Here is a 16,313-nt window from a genome sequence, read left to right as displayed (position 1 = left end):
CCAGTTTTTATAATCCCCCCCACAGTTTTATAACCCCCCCCAAGTATCCCCTCCTTGTCACTCTCTTCAGGTTGGCATCAAGGTGACATCAAGGTGATGTCCTTTGAGATCACATGGTCAGCAGCTTAGAAGCTGAGGAACTCCAATGGTCAAATCCACCAGAGTTGATCTGACAAGTTGTATTAGACTTCATAAACAGTAGGCACTCAAAAAATATTGGCTATTATCATCATCGTCATTTTTACCCTCAAGTTCATCCAGGAGAACTCTTATTCATCCTTCAAAACCCCATTTGGTTTCACCAACTGTCTTTTCCAGAATGAGCTCTCAAAACCAGAGCATTGTGATTTTTTGTGACCATTTGACAAATTCCCAGACTGAGGCCCAGAGCAGCCAGGCTACTCCTGAGGTCTTTCAGCATCCAGCTCCTTCTTCCTCTACCTGCCCAGTTCCTGGGCCTGGGTCTCAGGCCCGGCCAGTCCGGCTGAGGAGTGTGCAGACACAGGCAGTGTCAATTCGAATCCATCGCCAGCCCACACGGCCCTGGGCATCGGTGGTCAACGCCCGCACGTAGGACTGCTTGGCCTTACACTCAGACATCCAGTGCCTCCGGTCCACACCCCGGCAGCCTCCTCCACCCCCACCAGGGCCACCTTCCCCAGCGCTGGCAGCCTTGCAGCGGGTTTCAAAGAAGTACTGGCGCAGGGGACTGCCGCCAGCTGCAGGCACCTCGCCCAGCACCTCCACCTCACGCCCACGCAGGTCCACAGCAGTCCGGCGGTCTGTCACCCAGCCGCTGACTGCATCACACACGGCCAGCTCTCCACGGCGACTGGCTGGTGCTGTCTCGCTCACCCCTCGCCGACTGCGGTTAGCTGGGCTGCCGGCTGGCTCCCCAAAGGCCCCAGACTCCAGCAGAAAGAGCAGAGGGGGCCCCGTGGGGGTACCCCTGGACAGGGCTACCCTGGGGGACAAGAGGTCCCACTCAGGGGCTGGAAATGGGGGCAGGGGTGAGGGTGGGGGGTGGGGCTCCATCGGGACACTGGGGAGGAGGAAAAGCAGGAGGATGGGGAGGGAGCCTGAGTGGTGGGGAAGCATCTCGCTGAGCACCTGAGGGTAGAGAGAAGGAAGATGGAATTAGGAGGATGTTAACTTTGTGGGGGGACACAGGGAAACTCCAGGGGCATCTGCATGACAGAACCACAGGTTCTAGAAGCTTGGAGGACCCCTGTATTTTAGGCCTTTGATAATGCCCAACCGCTAGATTAATCATCATTATTCTACTATTAGTATTAATAATAGCTAATAATGGGGGAAATACACGCTCAGAGAGGTTAGTAACTTGTACCAGGTCACACAGCCAGCAAATGCCAGAGGTGGGACTCAAAATATGTCCCAGTAACTCCACTCTGCCATCTTGCCTCTACAACCCCAAGGAACCCTAAGTCCTGCAGCCTGGAAGAGGTTTGAAGTTCCAAAATTTCTGAGAAGGGTCATGCCCTGGAATTCCAGGGAGACCCAAGTTCAGCTTAAAACTGCCCCTAAGAAGGTAAGACACTTCCTCCCAGGTGAGGCTTCTGTTTCCCTATCCATGAAATTGGGCCAGGCCTGATGCTGGTGGGGGCATAGATGCTGCAGTTTCTCTTAGAACATTCTGGAAGCCTGTGGGTTCTGGGAAAGGACTGAGAAGTAGTGGGTGGTTACCGGACCTGTCAGCACCTCCTCCACCTCTGAGCTCCAGGGCTGGGGGCCCCCAGGCTCCGGGGGGCCCCTGTTGGGGACACAGGTGGCCCCCTCCTTCCTGACATCTCAGGAGAGGGAGGGGGCAACCACCTAGGGGAAGAAGGGAACAGGTAGGTTAGAGAGGCAGGTGGGGGAGGGGGCCTGAACCCCTGAACACTCCGCTTTTCAGTGTTCCTTTGAAAGTGTAGGGGACCAAGAGTCAAGGCTGCAGTCCCTCCCAGAGGCCCCTGCTCTGCCCAGGTGATGGCTCCTGGATGGAAAGCAGATGGGGGGAGGAGAGGGGAGGGGAGGGGAGAGGCTGAGGATGAAGGAGGCTGGAAAAGATTACATCCTCCTCGGCCCATTCATCTCGCAGACGGGCCGGGGGCGGGGCTGGCCTGGACACCGGGGTCCCCGAGGACCCACACTTAAGAAGCCCTGGGTCCCCCTGGCTGCTTCCTGGAATGTTCTCTGTTCACAGGACAGGCCAGGGCCCGTCCAAGATTTCTACTGTACATACCTGGAGTGGCTGCCTGCCCTGTCTGGGAGATGGGGAAATGAGAAGGGGAAAGTGTGAAGAGGGGTAAATGCTGACCCAACCAGAGCCGGGAGCGTGGGTTCCCAGCTGCTTCCTCCCTCAGACCGGGAGTCCTGGTTCCCAGGTGCCTTCTCCCTCAGACCTGGAGTCGTGGCTGCCGGCGGCCCCCCTCATCCTTTTCAGGAGTCCGGGCTCTTGCCCCCTACTCGCTCAGACCCCAAAGCCCCGCGCCCCAGCCCTCTCCACCTTCAGGAACCCAGGTCGCCAGCTCCCTCCCTCAGCTGCAGGAGTCAGGCGCCCCAAACCCCTCTTCCCTCGGGCCCAGATGTCCGGACCCCCAGTCCCGCCCTCCTTCAGACCCAAGAGTTCTGGGGTTCGAGCCCATCCTTCCCAGGCATTCGGAAGTGCGGACTCCCCGGCCCCTCCTCTCCCGGGAAGTTTAAGCCTGGGGGTCGGGACTCCTGAGACCGCGCTGGGGGTCGCGGGCTGTCCCTCTCAGACGCATCCCTCCTGCCTCAGTTTCCTCCGCCAAGCCCCGCCCCCGCCGGCCCCGCCCCCGTCCCTCCCTACCCGGGGGCAGGGCGACCCAGACGCCGGAATCCCGGGGGAGGAGGCGCGGAGGCGCTTACCTGGGGCACCCTCCTCGGCTCCCCCGGCCGTGTCCGGCGCGGCGGCGGCTCCTCCTCCTGCTCGCTGGCTGTAGGGACGCCCGCTCGCCCGCCCGCCGGCTCTTCGCTGCTCACGCTCCGGAGGGCCCGGGTCGGGGGCGGGGGCGGGGCGGCGCCCGACGGCGGAGGAGGGGCCGGGGGATCCCGCCTTCCACACGCGTGCCGAGACCTCGGAAGCCCGGCCTGGCTCGCTCAGCCCTCAGCCCGCCTCAGTCCCAGGAGGCCAGGCGCCAGCCCCCACCTCCCTCCCTTCAAACTCGGGACTCCGGGTCCGCAGCCCCCTCCTCCTCGCGGACACGGGAGTCCGGACCCCCAGCCCCTCCTCCCGCAGACGCCGGGAGTCTGGGCCCCCAGCTTCCTCCTCCTTAGGATTTCCCCAGCCCCTCTTCCTCAGCTCCAGCCCCCTCCTCCCGCAGACCCAGGAGTCCAGACCCCAAGCCCCCTCCTCCCGCAGACCCAGGAGTCCAGACCCCAAGCCCCCTCCTCCGCAGACCCAGGAGTCCAGACCCCAAGCCCCCTCCTCCCGCAGACCCAGGAGTCCAGACCCCAAGCCCCCTCCTCTGCAGACCTAGGAGTCTGGGCCTGAGATTCCTTTGCGTTCTCTTGCCAGTTTAGTGTCAATCCTCGGGCTGATTCCCACCCTCTGCTCTCATCCCCGAGTCTCCCAGGAGCTCCAGGCCAGACATTAACCAGCTGGGCTCCGGGAGTGATAAGGCCCCAAGGCCCGGGGAGATGGTAGATGAGGGGGTCTCTCCCACATAAGTCCTCTCTGCTGGAATTTCCTGGGTGGGGACTGGGGAGAGGGTCTTGTCCTGAGTTTCAGATAAGAGAAATTCAAGGTATTCTAGGACTGGAGACAGACAAAGATATGGTTTGGGAACAGAATGACCTGCCTGGAGAAAGAAAAGTGAATAGTGACAGATGAAAGGAGATGGGGAGAAGAAAAGAGGACAGACTCCCAGAGAGAGAGAGAGACACACACCCAGAGAGAGAGAGAAGGCACAGACCCAGAGAGGGGACAGACACACTGAGGAAAGGGAGAGAAGCCCAGAGAAAGAGAGACCTTAAGACAGATGGAGATTCAGACAGGAGTTAAGAGTCCCCGGGCAGACTTAACTGCTTCACCCCTCCCCTGGAGCTATTTTCAGAAGGAAAACTGACACCCGCCTTGGTGGGTGGGTGGGGGGAGGCAGGGGTCATCCCATACCCCTCCCTCAGCCTAAATATAGCATGGCAAGGTGGCAGGAAGGGTGTCCCCGGATTAGGGTGTTCCCCTCACTGCTCCCCATCCCCGGCCAAGGCGACGTAGAAGGTGGCTGCGGTTGTTTATTGGGGTGGGGGAGGGGCCCTGCCCACAGGAGTGTCCATTGGAGTCACTTCCCAGACCGCTCCAGGCTTCCCCCATCCCTAAGTACCCTACCTGCCCCACCCCCTACCAGAAGTAGTCTATGGAACTTCCATTCTCCGATGGGGTAGTAGGGGTGAGTTTGCAGAGTGATGGGAAAGTTTCTGTCTCTCCCTCTCTCCGGGTCTCTATCTCCCTCTCTCTGGGTCCCTGTCCCCTCTGTGTCCCCTGTGCCTCCCCTCCGGATCTCTGGCCCCTCCTCTCTGGTGTCTATCCCCCTTCTCTGGGTCTTTGCCCCGCCCCCCCCCGTGTCTCTTACCCCCCCCAGGTCGCTGCCCTCTTCTCTCCTCCTCTCCCTTCTCCCCTTGGGTGTCTCTGTCCTCTGTTCACATGTCTTTTCCTCTTTGGGTCCCTGTGCTGGGCTCCGTGCCTGCCTCCCAGAGTCTGCCTTGTGTCTGTCACTGCGATGGGGAGAGGGGGGTCTGTCTCCATTTCTGTCTCCAAATGTGCCTTTCCCTCCCTTTCGGAGAGAAGTGTTAAATTATTTAAAGGTTACATTATTTTCGACCTTTATCAAACACTTCCCACAATCTGTACCTTCCTCTATCTGTCTGTCTGTGTAAAACGGTGGTTGGATTAAATCAGGGGTTTCCAAACTGAATTTGTTAGCTGCAGACAGAGTTACCAAGAGAGATTCCATAAAGGGTAGGTTCCCCTCAGACCAGTTCAAACCTTCTGATGTGTCACACTGGTGCTAAGTAAGATTTCATTTGAACAAAAAAGACAAGTCTCTGTAAACCACTGGATGGATTTTAATAAATTAATACAAGTACTTTGAATGTTACCTGGCACATAGGAAGCCCTATATGTGTTAGTGATTTCACCGTCCTCCTCCTCCTCCAAATGCCCTTTTAGTACTGAAAGATCTCTGACCTTGGGTAACCCCCTCCCCTCTGAGCCTCAGTTTCCTCATTTGTGAGAAATGAAGCTGTTAAGTTCCGGGGCTGATCAGCAGGCTGATGGGGACACGTGAGGTCAGGCAGCCGGCCACAAGTCCCGCCCCCACCCCACCCCCGACTGGAACAGGCCACATGACCTTGGGAAGCCACTCCCATGCTCTGAGATGCTGATTTCTCCCCAGGGAAATAAAGCAGGCCCTGCAGTCTGTCGAATACACTTCTTGAACTGCGGGAGGAGGGGGTGGCATCCCCCAATTTGGGATCTTTTTGTGATTCCATGTGTGCATCTCTCTTGGGTTCAGGGGCACTGACTTTTTCTGCCTTTTTCCTTTTTGGTTCTCTTTCTCTGGGGTGTTCTGGTCTCTTTTCCAATTCTAGGTTTCTGTCTCTCTCATTCTGGGTGGCTGACATCCGCCCCCTCTGGGTCTCTGTTTTCCCCTCTCTCAGGATCTTTTTTCCCTCTTTGGGTTTCCCTTTCTCTCTCTAGGTCTCTATACCTCACCAGCTCTCCATCCCTCCCCTCTGGGTTTCTGTCCCCCCATCAGGTCTGAACAGAGTACAGTTTCTACCCCTTTTCCCTTCCCTTGTGGCACTGATCTCCATGCCTGGAAGCAAAACTCTAGGGGAAGACAGATAGAGAAGGGGTTGGTTTGAATGGCAAAACAAGGCAGGTGTGTGGTAAACAGAAGGGGTATCTACATCTTGCTAGTTCACCCAGAAGCCCTCCGCATGACCAACTGAATCTACAGATACAGAACCCAGCCCTGCCCTCTTTATAGTGATGACACTGAGCAAACCAGTTCAGTTGGTCTCCTAGAGTCCACACACTACATTGGCTCCTTGACACATAATTACTTCCTAGTGCTATTATCCCTAGGTCCACTAAATGCAAGCAAACCAACATGGCCCTATAGACCTCATACATACAGTCCAACTCAACCCAACATTTCTACAGGACTCAGCAAACACACTTTGATGTAACTCAACTCAGTTTTACCACCCAAGTAAACCAGCCCTACAAGACTCACATGATTATACAACTCATTACGATCCAACTGAACGTTGCCCCGGAAAACTTCTAGCCACATAACACTATGCAATTCAACATGACAGAACCATGAAACACTCCTACACACTTACATGCCAACCTAATTTGACCTCATATGACCTAGAAAGCTCACATTCTATCACTTGACTCTTCGTATTTCTACATGGCTCACAATTTCACAGAACCTAAAATAACATGGCCCTAGAAGAATCACAAAGCCACGCAGTTTCCAATGCCTCAACTCAACTCCACAACACCATGAATGAACAAACAATCAGTCCCAACAATGCCATGGGTGACCACCTTACTTGATCCAACATGGCCCCAGGGGACTCATAAAACCACAGAACCCTGCACAATGCTGTTGGACAAGACTCACAACCCAATCCAACATGGAAATGAGAAACTCACAAAAGTATCTCAACACTACCCCAAAAGGCTCTACAAGCACTGCACTACCCAGCACAGTACAAACCAATGGAGCCTTCATCTCAAATCAGTATAACCTATTGCCATTCACTGTCACCTCAGGAGGTACCCACAGGAGCTACCAATCCACAACCCAAGACCCAATAAGACTTAGTGTTCCCCAGTTCATTACCACTTAACTTAGTTCATCCTAGAAACAACACCCTCCCCCCAACTCTTCCCTCCTCCCTTCCCTCCCCCCTCCAAGGAAATGTGAGGTCCTGCAGACCTCAACTGTCCCTCACACTTCAGTGACCATGTGTTTCCCAGGGGGGGCCCAGAGTGGAGGTGGCAGCTCAGACACTTCTCGATCCACCAACCCCCCATTGACCTTGCCCTCCAGGGGCCCACAGGGCTGCGTGTCCACGTGGCTGTACATCCCAGCCTCTTCGTCATCAGTCTCCCGGTGGTAAAAGTAGCTGAAGTTGGAGACAATGACCGGCACAGGTAGGGAAATGGTCAGCACACCAGCGATGGCACACAGAGAGCCCACTATCTTGCCACCCACAGTGACTGGTGCCATGTCTCCATAGCCAACTGTGGTCATAGTGACCACTGCCCACCAGAAGGATTCAGGGATGCTGGTGAAATGGGAGTCTGCCCGATCCACCTCGGCAAAGTAGACTGCGCTGGAGAAGAGGACCACACCAATGAAGAGGAAGAAGATGAGAAGGCCTAGCTCGCGCATGGAGGCCCTTAAGGTCTGGCCCAAAATCTGCAGGCCCTTTGAGTGCCTGGAGAGCTTGAAGATGCGGAAGACGCGTACCAGTCGGATGACTCGCAGGATGGCCAGTGACATGGCTGGCTGGCCCACTCCGCGCTGCCGGGCCAGCTCGGTACCCAGTGCCACGAAGTAGGGCAGGATGGCCACGAAATCGATGAGGTTCATCACATTCTTGAAGAAGGCTGTTTTGCTTGGGCATGTCGCCAGGCGCACCAGCAGCTCGAAGGAGAACCAACAGATGCACAGAGTCTCCACCAGAAAGAACGGGTCGTCAAAGGGCAAGCGAGGCGGGGGTCCAGACACTGGGATGGAGCCGTTCAGCCGAGCCGGGAACTGCAGGGAGGAAGGGATTCAGGAAGGACCATGCCAGGGCTGGGACACACTGGAACGGCCATATTTGCGGGTTAAATATTCAACTACTTCTTTACAAATTGGCCAATAGCTGCTGTCCCCAGAACTCTGCTGATCCAGTTGGCAGAGCCTTCCTTCCAGGACCCCAGGGATCATCTCGGTAAGGCTGACTTTAGGATCCCTGATCTTTCACTGGTAGAGTCTCCCGGAATGCTAGAGTGGAGCTCAACCTCATCCCTTCCGAAATCCCGCCCCCAGCGTTGAATTTCCAGATGGGGAGGGTCCTGGTCCTGGCCCCACTCCCTTATGCCCCGCCCTCCCCAAACCCAGCCCAGACCGTGATGGTTAAAGACCTTATCTTTAATGCCAAAACCCGGGCTCCTCCTCTCACTAACCTCAGTTCAACTTTCTTTAGGATGGAGGCCTCTTACCCCAGCCCTCAGGCCCCATCCCTCTATCTCCATCTCCCTGGGTGGCTTTCTTCAGATCCCAGCCCTCAGTGCCTCCAGTCCATCCTTCCCATTGGTTACTGCCAGCCACACAGACGGCCGATTTTTCAGTTTCTCCTTACCCCTCAGTTTTGATTTCTTAATACACCTTTCCTCCTGCCCTCCACAGGCCAGGTTTCTCACCTACCTCAACGCCTGCCTTCTGATAAGGCAGGTCCTCCTATTCAGATCCTCTGGTCCCGCGCCATTAAGCTATATACATTTCCCTTCCCCAGCCCAGCTTTTAATGGTAGAATCCCCTAGTCGGGCGCTATCCCTGGGTTGCTCCTCCTCTCACAGCTTCCCAGGTGGCGCTAGCGGTAAAGAACCTGCCTCCCAGTGCAGGAGACTTAAGAGACGCTGGGTCGATCCCAGGGTGGGGAAGATTCCCCTGGAGAAGGAAATAGCAACCCACTCCGGTATTCTTGCCTGGGAAATCCCACGGACAGAGGAGCCTGGCTGGCTACTGTCCATAGGGTGGCAAAGAGTCGGACACGACTGAAGCAACTTAGCACGCACAGCCCCTCGCCACCCATTCTAATTCGTCTGGTTTTCCAACCCCAATGCCCTGCCCACCCACTGCCAGGTCCCACCTTCCTGAGAAGCCCCGCCTCCCAATGCCCCTTACCCCACCTTATGATTGGCCAGGACCCCGTGGACGCGACCCACCTCCTCACAAACCCCGCCCCGCCACACTCAGGCCCCGCCCCCTTACCGGGCCAGCGGCGGCCACCGCGGCAAGCCCCGGGTTGTCGCGGTCGTCGCGAAAGTCGGGCAGCGTCTCGAGGCAGAAGACGACGATGGAGACGAGGATGACAAGCACGGAGACGACGGCGAGCACGCGCGCTGCCTGCGAGCTCTCGGGGAACTCGAAGAGCAGCCAAAGTTGGCGCGCGAAGGCGTGGCGGGGCAGGGGGCGCTCGGTCGGCAAGGGGCAGCCCTCATCCTCGCGCAGGCGCGCTAGCGCCGCGCCGCCCAGCCCGTAGAAGGCCACCTCCTCCAGGAAGACGTCGAGCGGCACGTGTGCCGGCCGCCGCAGCCGCCCGCCGGACTGGTAGTAGTAGAGGACCGCGTCGAAGCTGGGCCGATGCCGGTCGAAGAAGTACTCGCGGCGCGCGCCGTCGTAGAAGCGGCTGCGGCGCACCGGGTCCCCGAGCAGCGTGTCCGGGAAGCGGCCCAGCGTGCGGGCCCGGGTCTCGAACCGCAGCCCGGCCACGTTGAGCACCACCCGCTCGCAGCAGCCGCAGGGCGGCGGGCACCCGGGTTCCATGGCGCGCGCAGCCCCGGCGACCCGCGGACGGACGTGTGGCCCCGACGCCCGACCCGGCCCGGCCCGGCCCCGCCTCGGCCGCCGCCGCCGCCGCCCCAGCCTGGTGTCCGGTGTCCACGCGTAAAAATAGCCTGGCCGCGCGGCCAGGGCGCGGGGGAGGGGGCGCCGTGACCCCGGCGGGGCAGAGGGCGGCTGCGCGCCCTCTGCCGGGGCGCCCGCCCTTCCGCCTGGTCCCCGCCGCGCTGGGGTTTCTCCGGGTTCATTCCGCCTTCGGGGCCCCTTTCTCTCCGTCTCTCCATCTCCTGAGACCTCTGTTCTGCGGCCCTTCGGGCTTCCGTGTGGGTGTGTGTGTCTCGTTTATTTTTTAAAATGAGCATCTGAGCCCCTCTGTTGGAGTCACAAATTTCCATCTCTCTCATTCTTTTGTTACGTCTCTGCTTCTGGCTGTGTCTTCGCTTTGGGTCTCTCTGATCTCAGGGATGTATCTGAGTATCTCTCTGGGTCATTTATCTCTGGGTATTGCCGTTCTAGAGTCACCTGTGTCTGGGGATTCCTGTCAGTCTCTGCGTCTTGGTCTCTGAATCTCCGTCTTCAGTTTGATTCTTGTATCACTATCTCTCTCTATTTCTTGCTTCTCTTGGTCTCTGTCTTTCATCCCTACCTAGGTCTCTCTGCTTCTTGTCTCTCCAGCTCTCTTCTCTCTTATTATCTCTTAGCTCTCTGTGTCTCAGTCCCTGGGATTCTCTGGGGCTCCCTTTCGGCTAGCTTTCTTTCCCTGTCTCTCTGAATTACTGCAAGTCTCTGTCTCAAGGCCTCCAGACCGCTGAGCCTCTCCGGAATCATACCTCGGAATCTCTCTCCGACCCTCACTCTAGGTTGGCTCGGCCACTGTCCTGGTGGTTGCCCCATCCTGGGGACGCTCCAGCAGCTGCTCATGAGCGAGAGCCCCCCACACCGGATCCCCTCACTCTCCTCCCCTACTCCCGCCCCAGGGTCTCCACCTGGCTTCTCTGCCAGACTTTCTGAGCCCCAGCAAGGCCTGAGCTGCTGCCCTGAATAGTGCAAAAGAAGGCCGGGCCTGCCAGGAACAGGTGGGGGGTGGGCTGGGGAGATGCCACAGGGTCACTCGAAGGGACCAAAGGACAGACCGACGATGGCCTTCCAGCCACCGGTGTCCTATGACACCGGGTAAAAATAGCCCCATCGGATGAGCTTGGGGGAGAAGCAGTGGGGATTGGACACCCGGACTCCTGGGAATGAGTCCCCGGGCGCCCTCTGCTGGGGGAGAGGAGAGAGCCACTAAAGGTTTTGGCTCCCTAGGAATTTTGGCCCTCTCTCTTCCGGTCTACAGTTTCTTCCTGCGATGTTTTGTCACCATCCATCTGGGTTTGTGTCCCTCTCTGTGTATCTATGTCCCTATCTTTCATGGTCTTTGACCCTCCCCGTGACTGAATCCCCACCCCCCCACGCCTCCCTCCCATCTCTCTGGTCTTTTCTCTTTTTCTTCTTATTCTCAGAACTCACAGAGGCCCCTCTTTGTGGGTTTCTGAACATTTGGTATGAACAGATCCTTCCTCCTTCCTATAGCCGTATCTCTTACACCCTCCCACTACTGAGCCTGGAGGTGGCCTCACTCTTTCTTTCACCTCCAGAAAATTCTCCCTTCTTTCACTTCCAGAAAATTCTCCCTTCCTCAGCTCCTCTGACACTCAAGCTATCCATGGACACCTCTCTCCAGCCTTCCCTAAAAACTCATCCTTCCCCCTTCTGGCCACTCCCACTCTTTCATGGAAGAGTTTCAATCCTGGCTCCATATTCATCATTCTAAAACTACTGTCATAGGGAATTCCCTGGAGGTCCCATGGTTAGGACCCGGCACTTTCACTGCCAAAGGCCAGGGTTCAATCCCTGGGAGAGGACCTGATATCTTATAAACTGCATGGCAGCCAAAAAAAAAGGAAAACGACAGTCATCCTTGGAAGGGATGCTATGTAATTTTAGAGGTTAGATCATAAAAGGCAAACTTCCACCCCACTGTTTTCCTTGGGACACTTGTGCAGGTCAGATGACAAGGCCCATGTGAAGAGGACCCTAGGCCACTAAACTTGCAGCTAATCAGCAGCATCAGCCTGCAGCCTTGTGAGTGAGCCATCTTGGAAGCACATCCTCCTGCCCCAGCCAGGCTACCCACTTTAGCACAGATAAGCCTTCTCCCCCCAGCCCTGCCCAGCTTGTAGCCTTGTGAGCAAAATGAACGGTATTTGTTGTTTTCAGTCACACAGCCTTTGCGTGGTTTGTTACACACACCACTATAATAGATAATCCACATATGGCCTCTTGGTACTCTGAGCCTATCATTTCCACCCTATCTATCCCAGCCTCCTCCCTTCCTTCCTGCCTCCCCCACTCCCTCCCTTCCTTCCATTTTTAAAGTTTTATCAAGCTACAGTTCACTCATTTCAATTCACACAGAGGACTTACCTGGTGTCCAGTGGCTAAGACTCTGTACTTACCACCCCCCGACACAAAGAAAGACTCTGCACTCCCAACGCAGGGGGCCTGGGTTCAATCCCTGGTCTGGGAACTAGATCCTTCATGCTGTAATGAAGATTGATGATCCTGAGTCCTGCAACAAAGACCTTGAGCAGCCTAAATAAATAACTATTAAAAAATAAAAGGGGCTTCCCTGATGGCTCAGATGCTAAAGAATCTGCCTGTAATGCAGGAGTCCCGGGTTTCATCTCTGGGTTGGGAAGATCTCCTGGAGATGGGAATGGCAATCCACTCCAGTATTCTTGCCTGGAAAATCCCATGGACAGAGGAGTCTGGCGAGCTACAGTCCATAGGGTCACAAAGAGCTGGACACGACTGAGCAACTAACACACTTTGAAAAAATAAAAAAATAAAGTATACAACCCAATGGCTCCTCCTATATTTATGTTTTGCATCCATCACCACAATCAAATTTAGACCATTTTTGTTATCCCCCAAGAGAAACTCTACACCCCATCTATCTGTCACCCCTTAATTGAACCACTCACAATTTGGAGGTAATTTGCTACATCAGTAACAGGAAACTAACAGACGGTCTCTCCTCTTCCTTGGTATCATTCTTGTTCCTGTGTTATAATAAGACCTTTTTTTAAAATTTGTTTTACTTTTAATTTTGAAATATTTTCAGACTTACAAAAGAGAGGCAAAGATAGCACAGAGAATTCATGATAGCCTTCACCCAGGTTCTCCTAATGTCAGCGTCTTACATTGCCATGGTTTCTCTGTTGAAGAAACTGACAATGGTACAATACTATTGACTAAATGATGTTCAAATTGCCTCTATTTTCCCATTAATGTCCTTTCTTCCTTCTAAGATCCAATCCAGAATACCATGTTGCATTGACCTTTCATGTCCTCTTAGCCTCCTGCAATTCTGCAATTTTTTTTTAACCTTTTCCTTGTCTTTAATCACCTCAACACTTTTGAAGAATACTGTCCCTGCTGAGGGTCAGTGGACTATCCCTCAGTTTGCATAAGAGAGTTCTGCCAAGAGAATGCACTGGTCATAGCAAACACCCTCTTCCAACAACACAAGAGAAGAGTCTACACATGGACATCACCAAATGGTCAATACTGAAATCAGATTGATTATATTCTTTGCAGCCAAAGATGGAGAAGCTCTATACAGTCAGCAAAAACAATACCAGGAGCAGACTGTGGCTCAGATCGTGAACTCCTTATTGCCAAATTCAGACTTAAATTGAAGAAAGTAGGGAAAACCACTAGACCATTCAGGTATGACCTAAATCAAATCCCTAACAATTATACAGTGGAAGTGAGAAATAGATTTAAGGGACTAGATCTGATAGAGTGCCTGATGAAGAATGGACGGAGGTTTGTGACATTGTACAGGAGACAGGGATCAAGACCATCCCCATGGAAAAGAAATGTAAAAAAGCAAAATGGCTGTCTGAGGAGGCCTTAAAAATAGCTGTGAAAAGAAGAGAAGCCAAAAGCAAATGAGAAAAGGAAAGATATACCCATTTGAATGCAGAGTTCCAAAGAATAGCAAGGAGAGATAAGAAAGCCTTCCTCAGTGATTGATGCAAAGCAATAGAGGAAAACAACAGAATGGGAAAGACTAGAGATCTCTTCAAGAAAATTAGAGATACTAAGGGAACATTTCATGCAAAGATGGGCGCAATAAAGGACAGAAATGGTATGGACCTAACAGAAGCAGAAGATATTAAGGAGAGGTGGCAAGAATACGCGGAAGAACTGTACAAAAAAGATATTCACAACCCAGATAATCACAATGGTGTGATCACTCACCTAGAGCCAGACATCCTGGAATGTGAAGTTAAGTGGGCCTTAGGAAGCATCACTAGGAACAAAGCTAGTGGAGGTGATGGAATTCCAGTTGGGCTATTTCAAATCCTAAAAGATGCTGCTGTGAAAGTGCTGCACTCAATATGACAGCAAATTTGGAAAACTCATCAGTGGCCACAGGACTGGAAAAGGTCAGCTTTCATTCCAATCCCTAAGAAAGGCAATGCCAAAGAATGCTCAAACTACCACACAATTGCACTCATCTCACCCGCTAGCAAAGTAATGCTCAAAATTCTCCAAGCCAGGCTTCAGCAATACGTGAACCGTGAACTTCCAGATGTTCAAGTGGGTTTTAGAAACGGCAGAGCAACCAGAGATCAAATTGCCAATATCCGCTGGATCATCAAAAAACCAAGAGAGTTCCAGAAAAACATCTATTTCTGCTTTATTGACTATGCCAAAGCCTTTGACTGTGTGGATCACAATAAACTGTGGAAAATTCTGAAAGAGATGGGAATACCAGACCACCTGACCTGTCTCTTGAGAAATCTGTATGCAGGTCAGGAAGCAACAGTTAGAACTGGACATGGAACAACAGACTGGTTCCAAATAGGAAAAGGAGTACGTCAAGGCTGTATATTGTCACCGTGCTTATTTAACTTATATGCAGAGTACATCATGAGAAATGCTGGGCTGGAGGAAGCACAAGCTGGAATCAAGATTGCCGGGAGAAATATCAATAACCTCAGATATGCAGATAACACCACCCTTATGGCAGAAAGTGAAGAAGAACTAAAGAGCCTCTTGATGAAAGTGAAAGAGGAGAGTGAAAAAGTTGGCTTAAAGCTCAACATTCAGAAAACTAAGATCGTGGCATCCGGTCCCATCACTTCATGGCAAATAGATGGGGAAACAGTGGAAACAGTGGCAGATTTTATTTTTTTGGGCTCCAAAATCACTGCAGATGGTGACTGCAGCCATGAAATAAAAAGATGGTTACTCCTTGGAAAAAAAGTTATGACCAACCTAGACAGCATGTTAAAAAGCAGAGACGCTACTTTGCCAACAAAGGTCTGTCTAGTCAAGGCTATGGTTTTTCCAGTAGTCATGTATGGATGTGAGAGTTGGACTATAAAGAAAGGTGAGCGCTGAAGAATTGATGCTTTTGAACTGTGGTATTGGAGAAGACTCTTGAGAGTCCCTTGGACTGCAAGGAGATCCAACCAGTCAATCTTAAAGGAAATCAGTCCTGAACAGTCATTGGAAGGACTGATGTTGAAGCTGAAACTCCAATACTTTGGCCACCTGACGCAAAGAACTGACTCACTGGAAAAGACCCTGATGCTGGGAAAGATTGAGGGCAGGAGGAGAAGGGGACGACAGAGGATGAGATGGTTGGATGACATCACCGACTCAATGGACATAAGTTTGAGTAAACTCTGGGAGCTGGTGATGAATAGGGAAGCCTGGCGTGCTGCAGTCCATGGGGTCGCAAAGAGTCGGACATGACTAAGTAACTGAACTGACTAGATAATTTTTCTGTGGGAGGAGGGAGAATGCCACATATAGGTGAGGTTCTCTTTTCATCACATCACATTGGGGGCACGTGATATTGCTATGTCTTATCATCAGTGACGTTAATTTTGATCATTTAGTTAGGTGAGAGTCTGCTGAATTTTTCAGTTGTTGTTCAGTTGCTCAGCCATGTCCGATTCTGTGGCCCCATGGCCTGCAGCACACCAGGCTTCCTTGTTCTTCACCATCTCCCGGAGTTTGCTCAAACTCACGTCCATTGAGTCGGTGATGCCATCCAACCATCTCATCCTCTGTCGTCCCCTTCTCCTCCTGCTTTCAGTCTTTCCCAGCATCAGGGTCTTTTCCAAAGAGTCAGCTCTTCAACATCAGATGGCCAAAGAATTGGAGCTCCGGCTTCAGCATCAGTCCTTCCAATGAATATTCAGGGTTGATTTCCTTTAGGATTGACTGGTTTGACCTCCTTGCAATCCAGGGAACTCTCAAGAGTCTTCTCCAACACCACAGTTCAAGAGCATTAATTCTTCGGCACTCAGCTTTCTTTATGTTCCAACTCTCAAATCCATACATGACTACTGGAAAAACTGTAACTTTGACTGTATCGACTTTTGTTGTCAAAGTAATGTCTCTGCTTTTTAATATGCTGTCTAGGTTTGTCATAGCTTTTCTTCCAAGGAGCAAGCATCCTTTAATTTCATGGCTGCAGGCACCATCTGCAGTGATTTTGGAGCCCAAGAAAATAAGGTCTGTCACTGGTTCCATTGCTTCCCCATCTATTTGCCATGAAGTGATGGGACCGGATGCCATGATCTTCATTTTCAATTATAAAGTTATTATTTTTCCCTTTGTAATTAATGAATTAACTTGGGACAGCCA

General features: G+C 53.1%; 2 protein-coding genes across 5 annotated transcripts; both read right to left on the bottom strand.

Moving 5' to 3' along the window:
- Positions 1-164: 164 nt before the first annotated feature.
- On the bottom strand, positions 165-4,016 carry NTF4 (neurotrophin 4). Of its 3 annotated transcripts, XM_081515298.1 has the most exons (4): positions 3,481-4,016; positions 2,890-3,370; positions 1,710-1,833; positions 165-1,110 (listed from the first exon to the last, which is right to left on the bottom strand). In XM_081515298.1, the coding sequence occupies exon 4, from the start codon at positions 1,096-1,098 to the stop codon at positions 466-468; it is 633 nt and encodes a 210-aa protein (XP_081371424.1). In that variant the 5' UTR covers positions 1,099-1,110; positions 1,710-1,833; positions 2,890-3,370; positions 3,481-4,016; the 3' UTR covers positions 165-465. The 3 variants fall into 3 exon arrangements, with proteins under 3 accessions (XP_081371424.1, XP_081371423.1, XP_081371422.1); XM_081515297.1 differs by having other exon boundaries at positions 1,705-1,833; positions 2,890-4,016; XM_081515296.1 differs by having other exon boundaries at positions 2,890-4,016.
- Positions 4,017-5,065: 1,049 nt separating this feature from the next.
- On the bottom strand, positions 5,066-9,657 carry KCNA7 (potassium voltage-gated channel subfamily A member 7). Of its 2 annotated transcripts, none has more exons than XM_081515293.1 (2): positions 9,027-9,657; positions 5,066-7,805 (listed from the first exon to the last, which is right to left on the bottom strand). In XM_081515293.1, the coding sequence occupies exons 1-2, from the start codon at positions 9,579-9,581 to the stop codon at positions 6,990-6,992; spliced, it is 1,371 nt and encodes a 456-aa protein (XP_081371419.1). In that variant the 5' UTR covers positions 9,582-9,657; the 3' UTR covers positions 5,066-6,989. The 2 variants fall into 2 exon arrangements, with proteins under 2 accessions (XP_081371419.1, XP_081371420.1); XM_081515294.1 differs by having other exon boundaries at positions 9,006-9,652.
- Between the last annotated feature and the right edge of the window lie 6,656 nt (positions 9,658-16,313).

This window comes from Giraffa tippelskirchi, chromosome 7 (genome assembly GCF_054371585.1).
Source record: "Giraffa tippelskirchi isolate mGirTip1 chromosome 7, T2T-mGirTip1v1.2.pri, whole genome shotgun sequence".
Classification (NCBI taxonomy): domain Eukaryota; kingdom Metazoa; phylum Chordata; class Mammalia; order Artiodactyla; family Giraffidae; genus Giraffa; species Giraffa tippelskirchi.
This window is presented reverse-complemented; position numbering and strand designations above follow the sequence as displayed.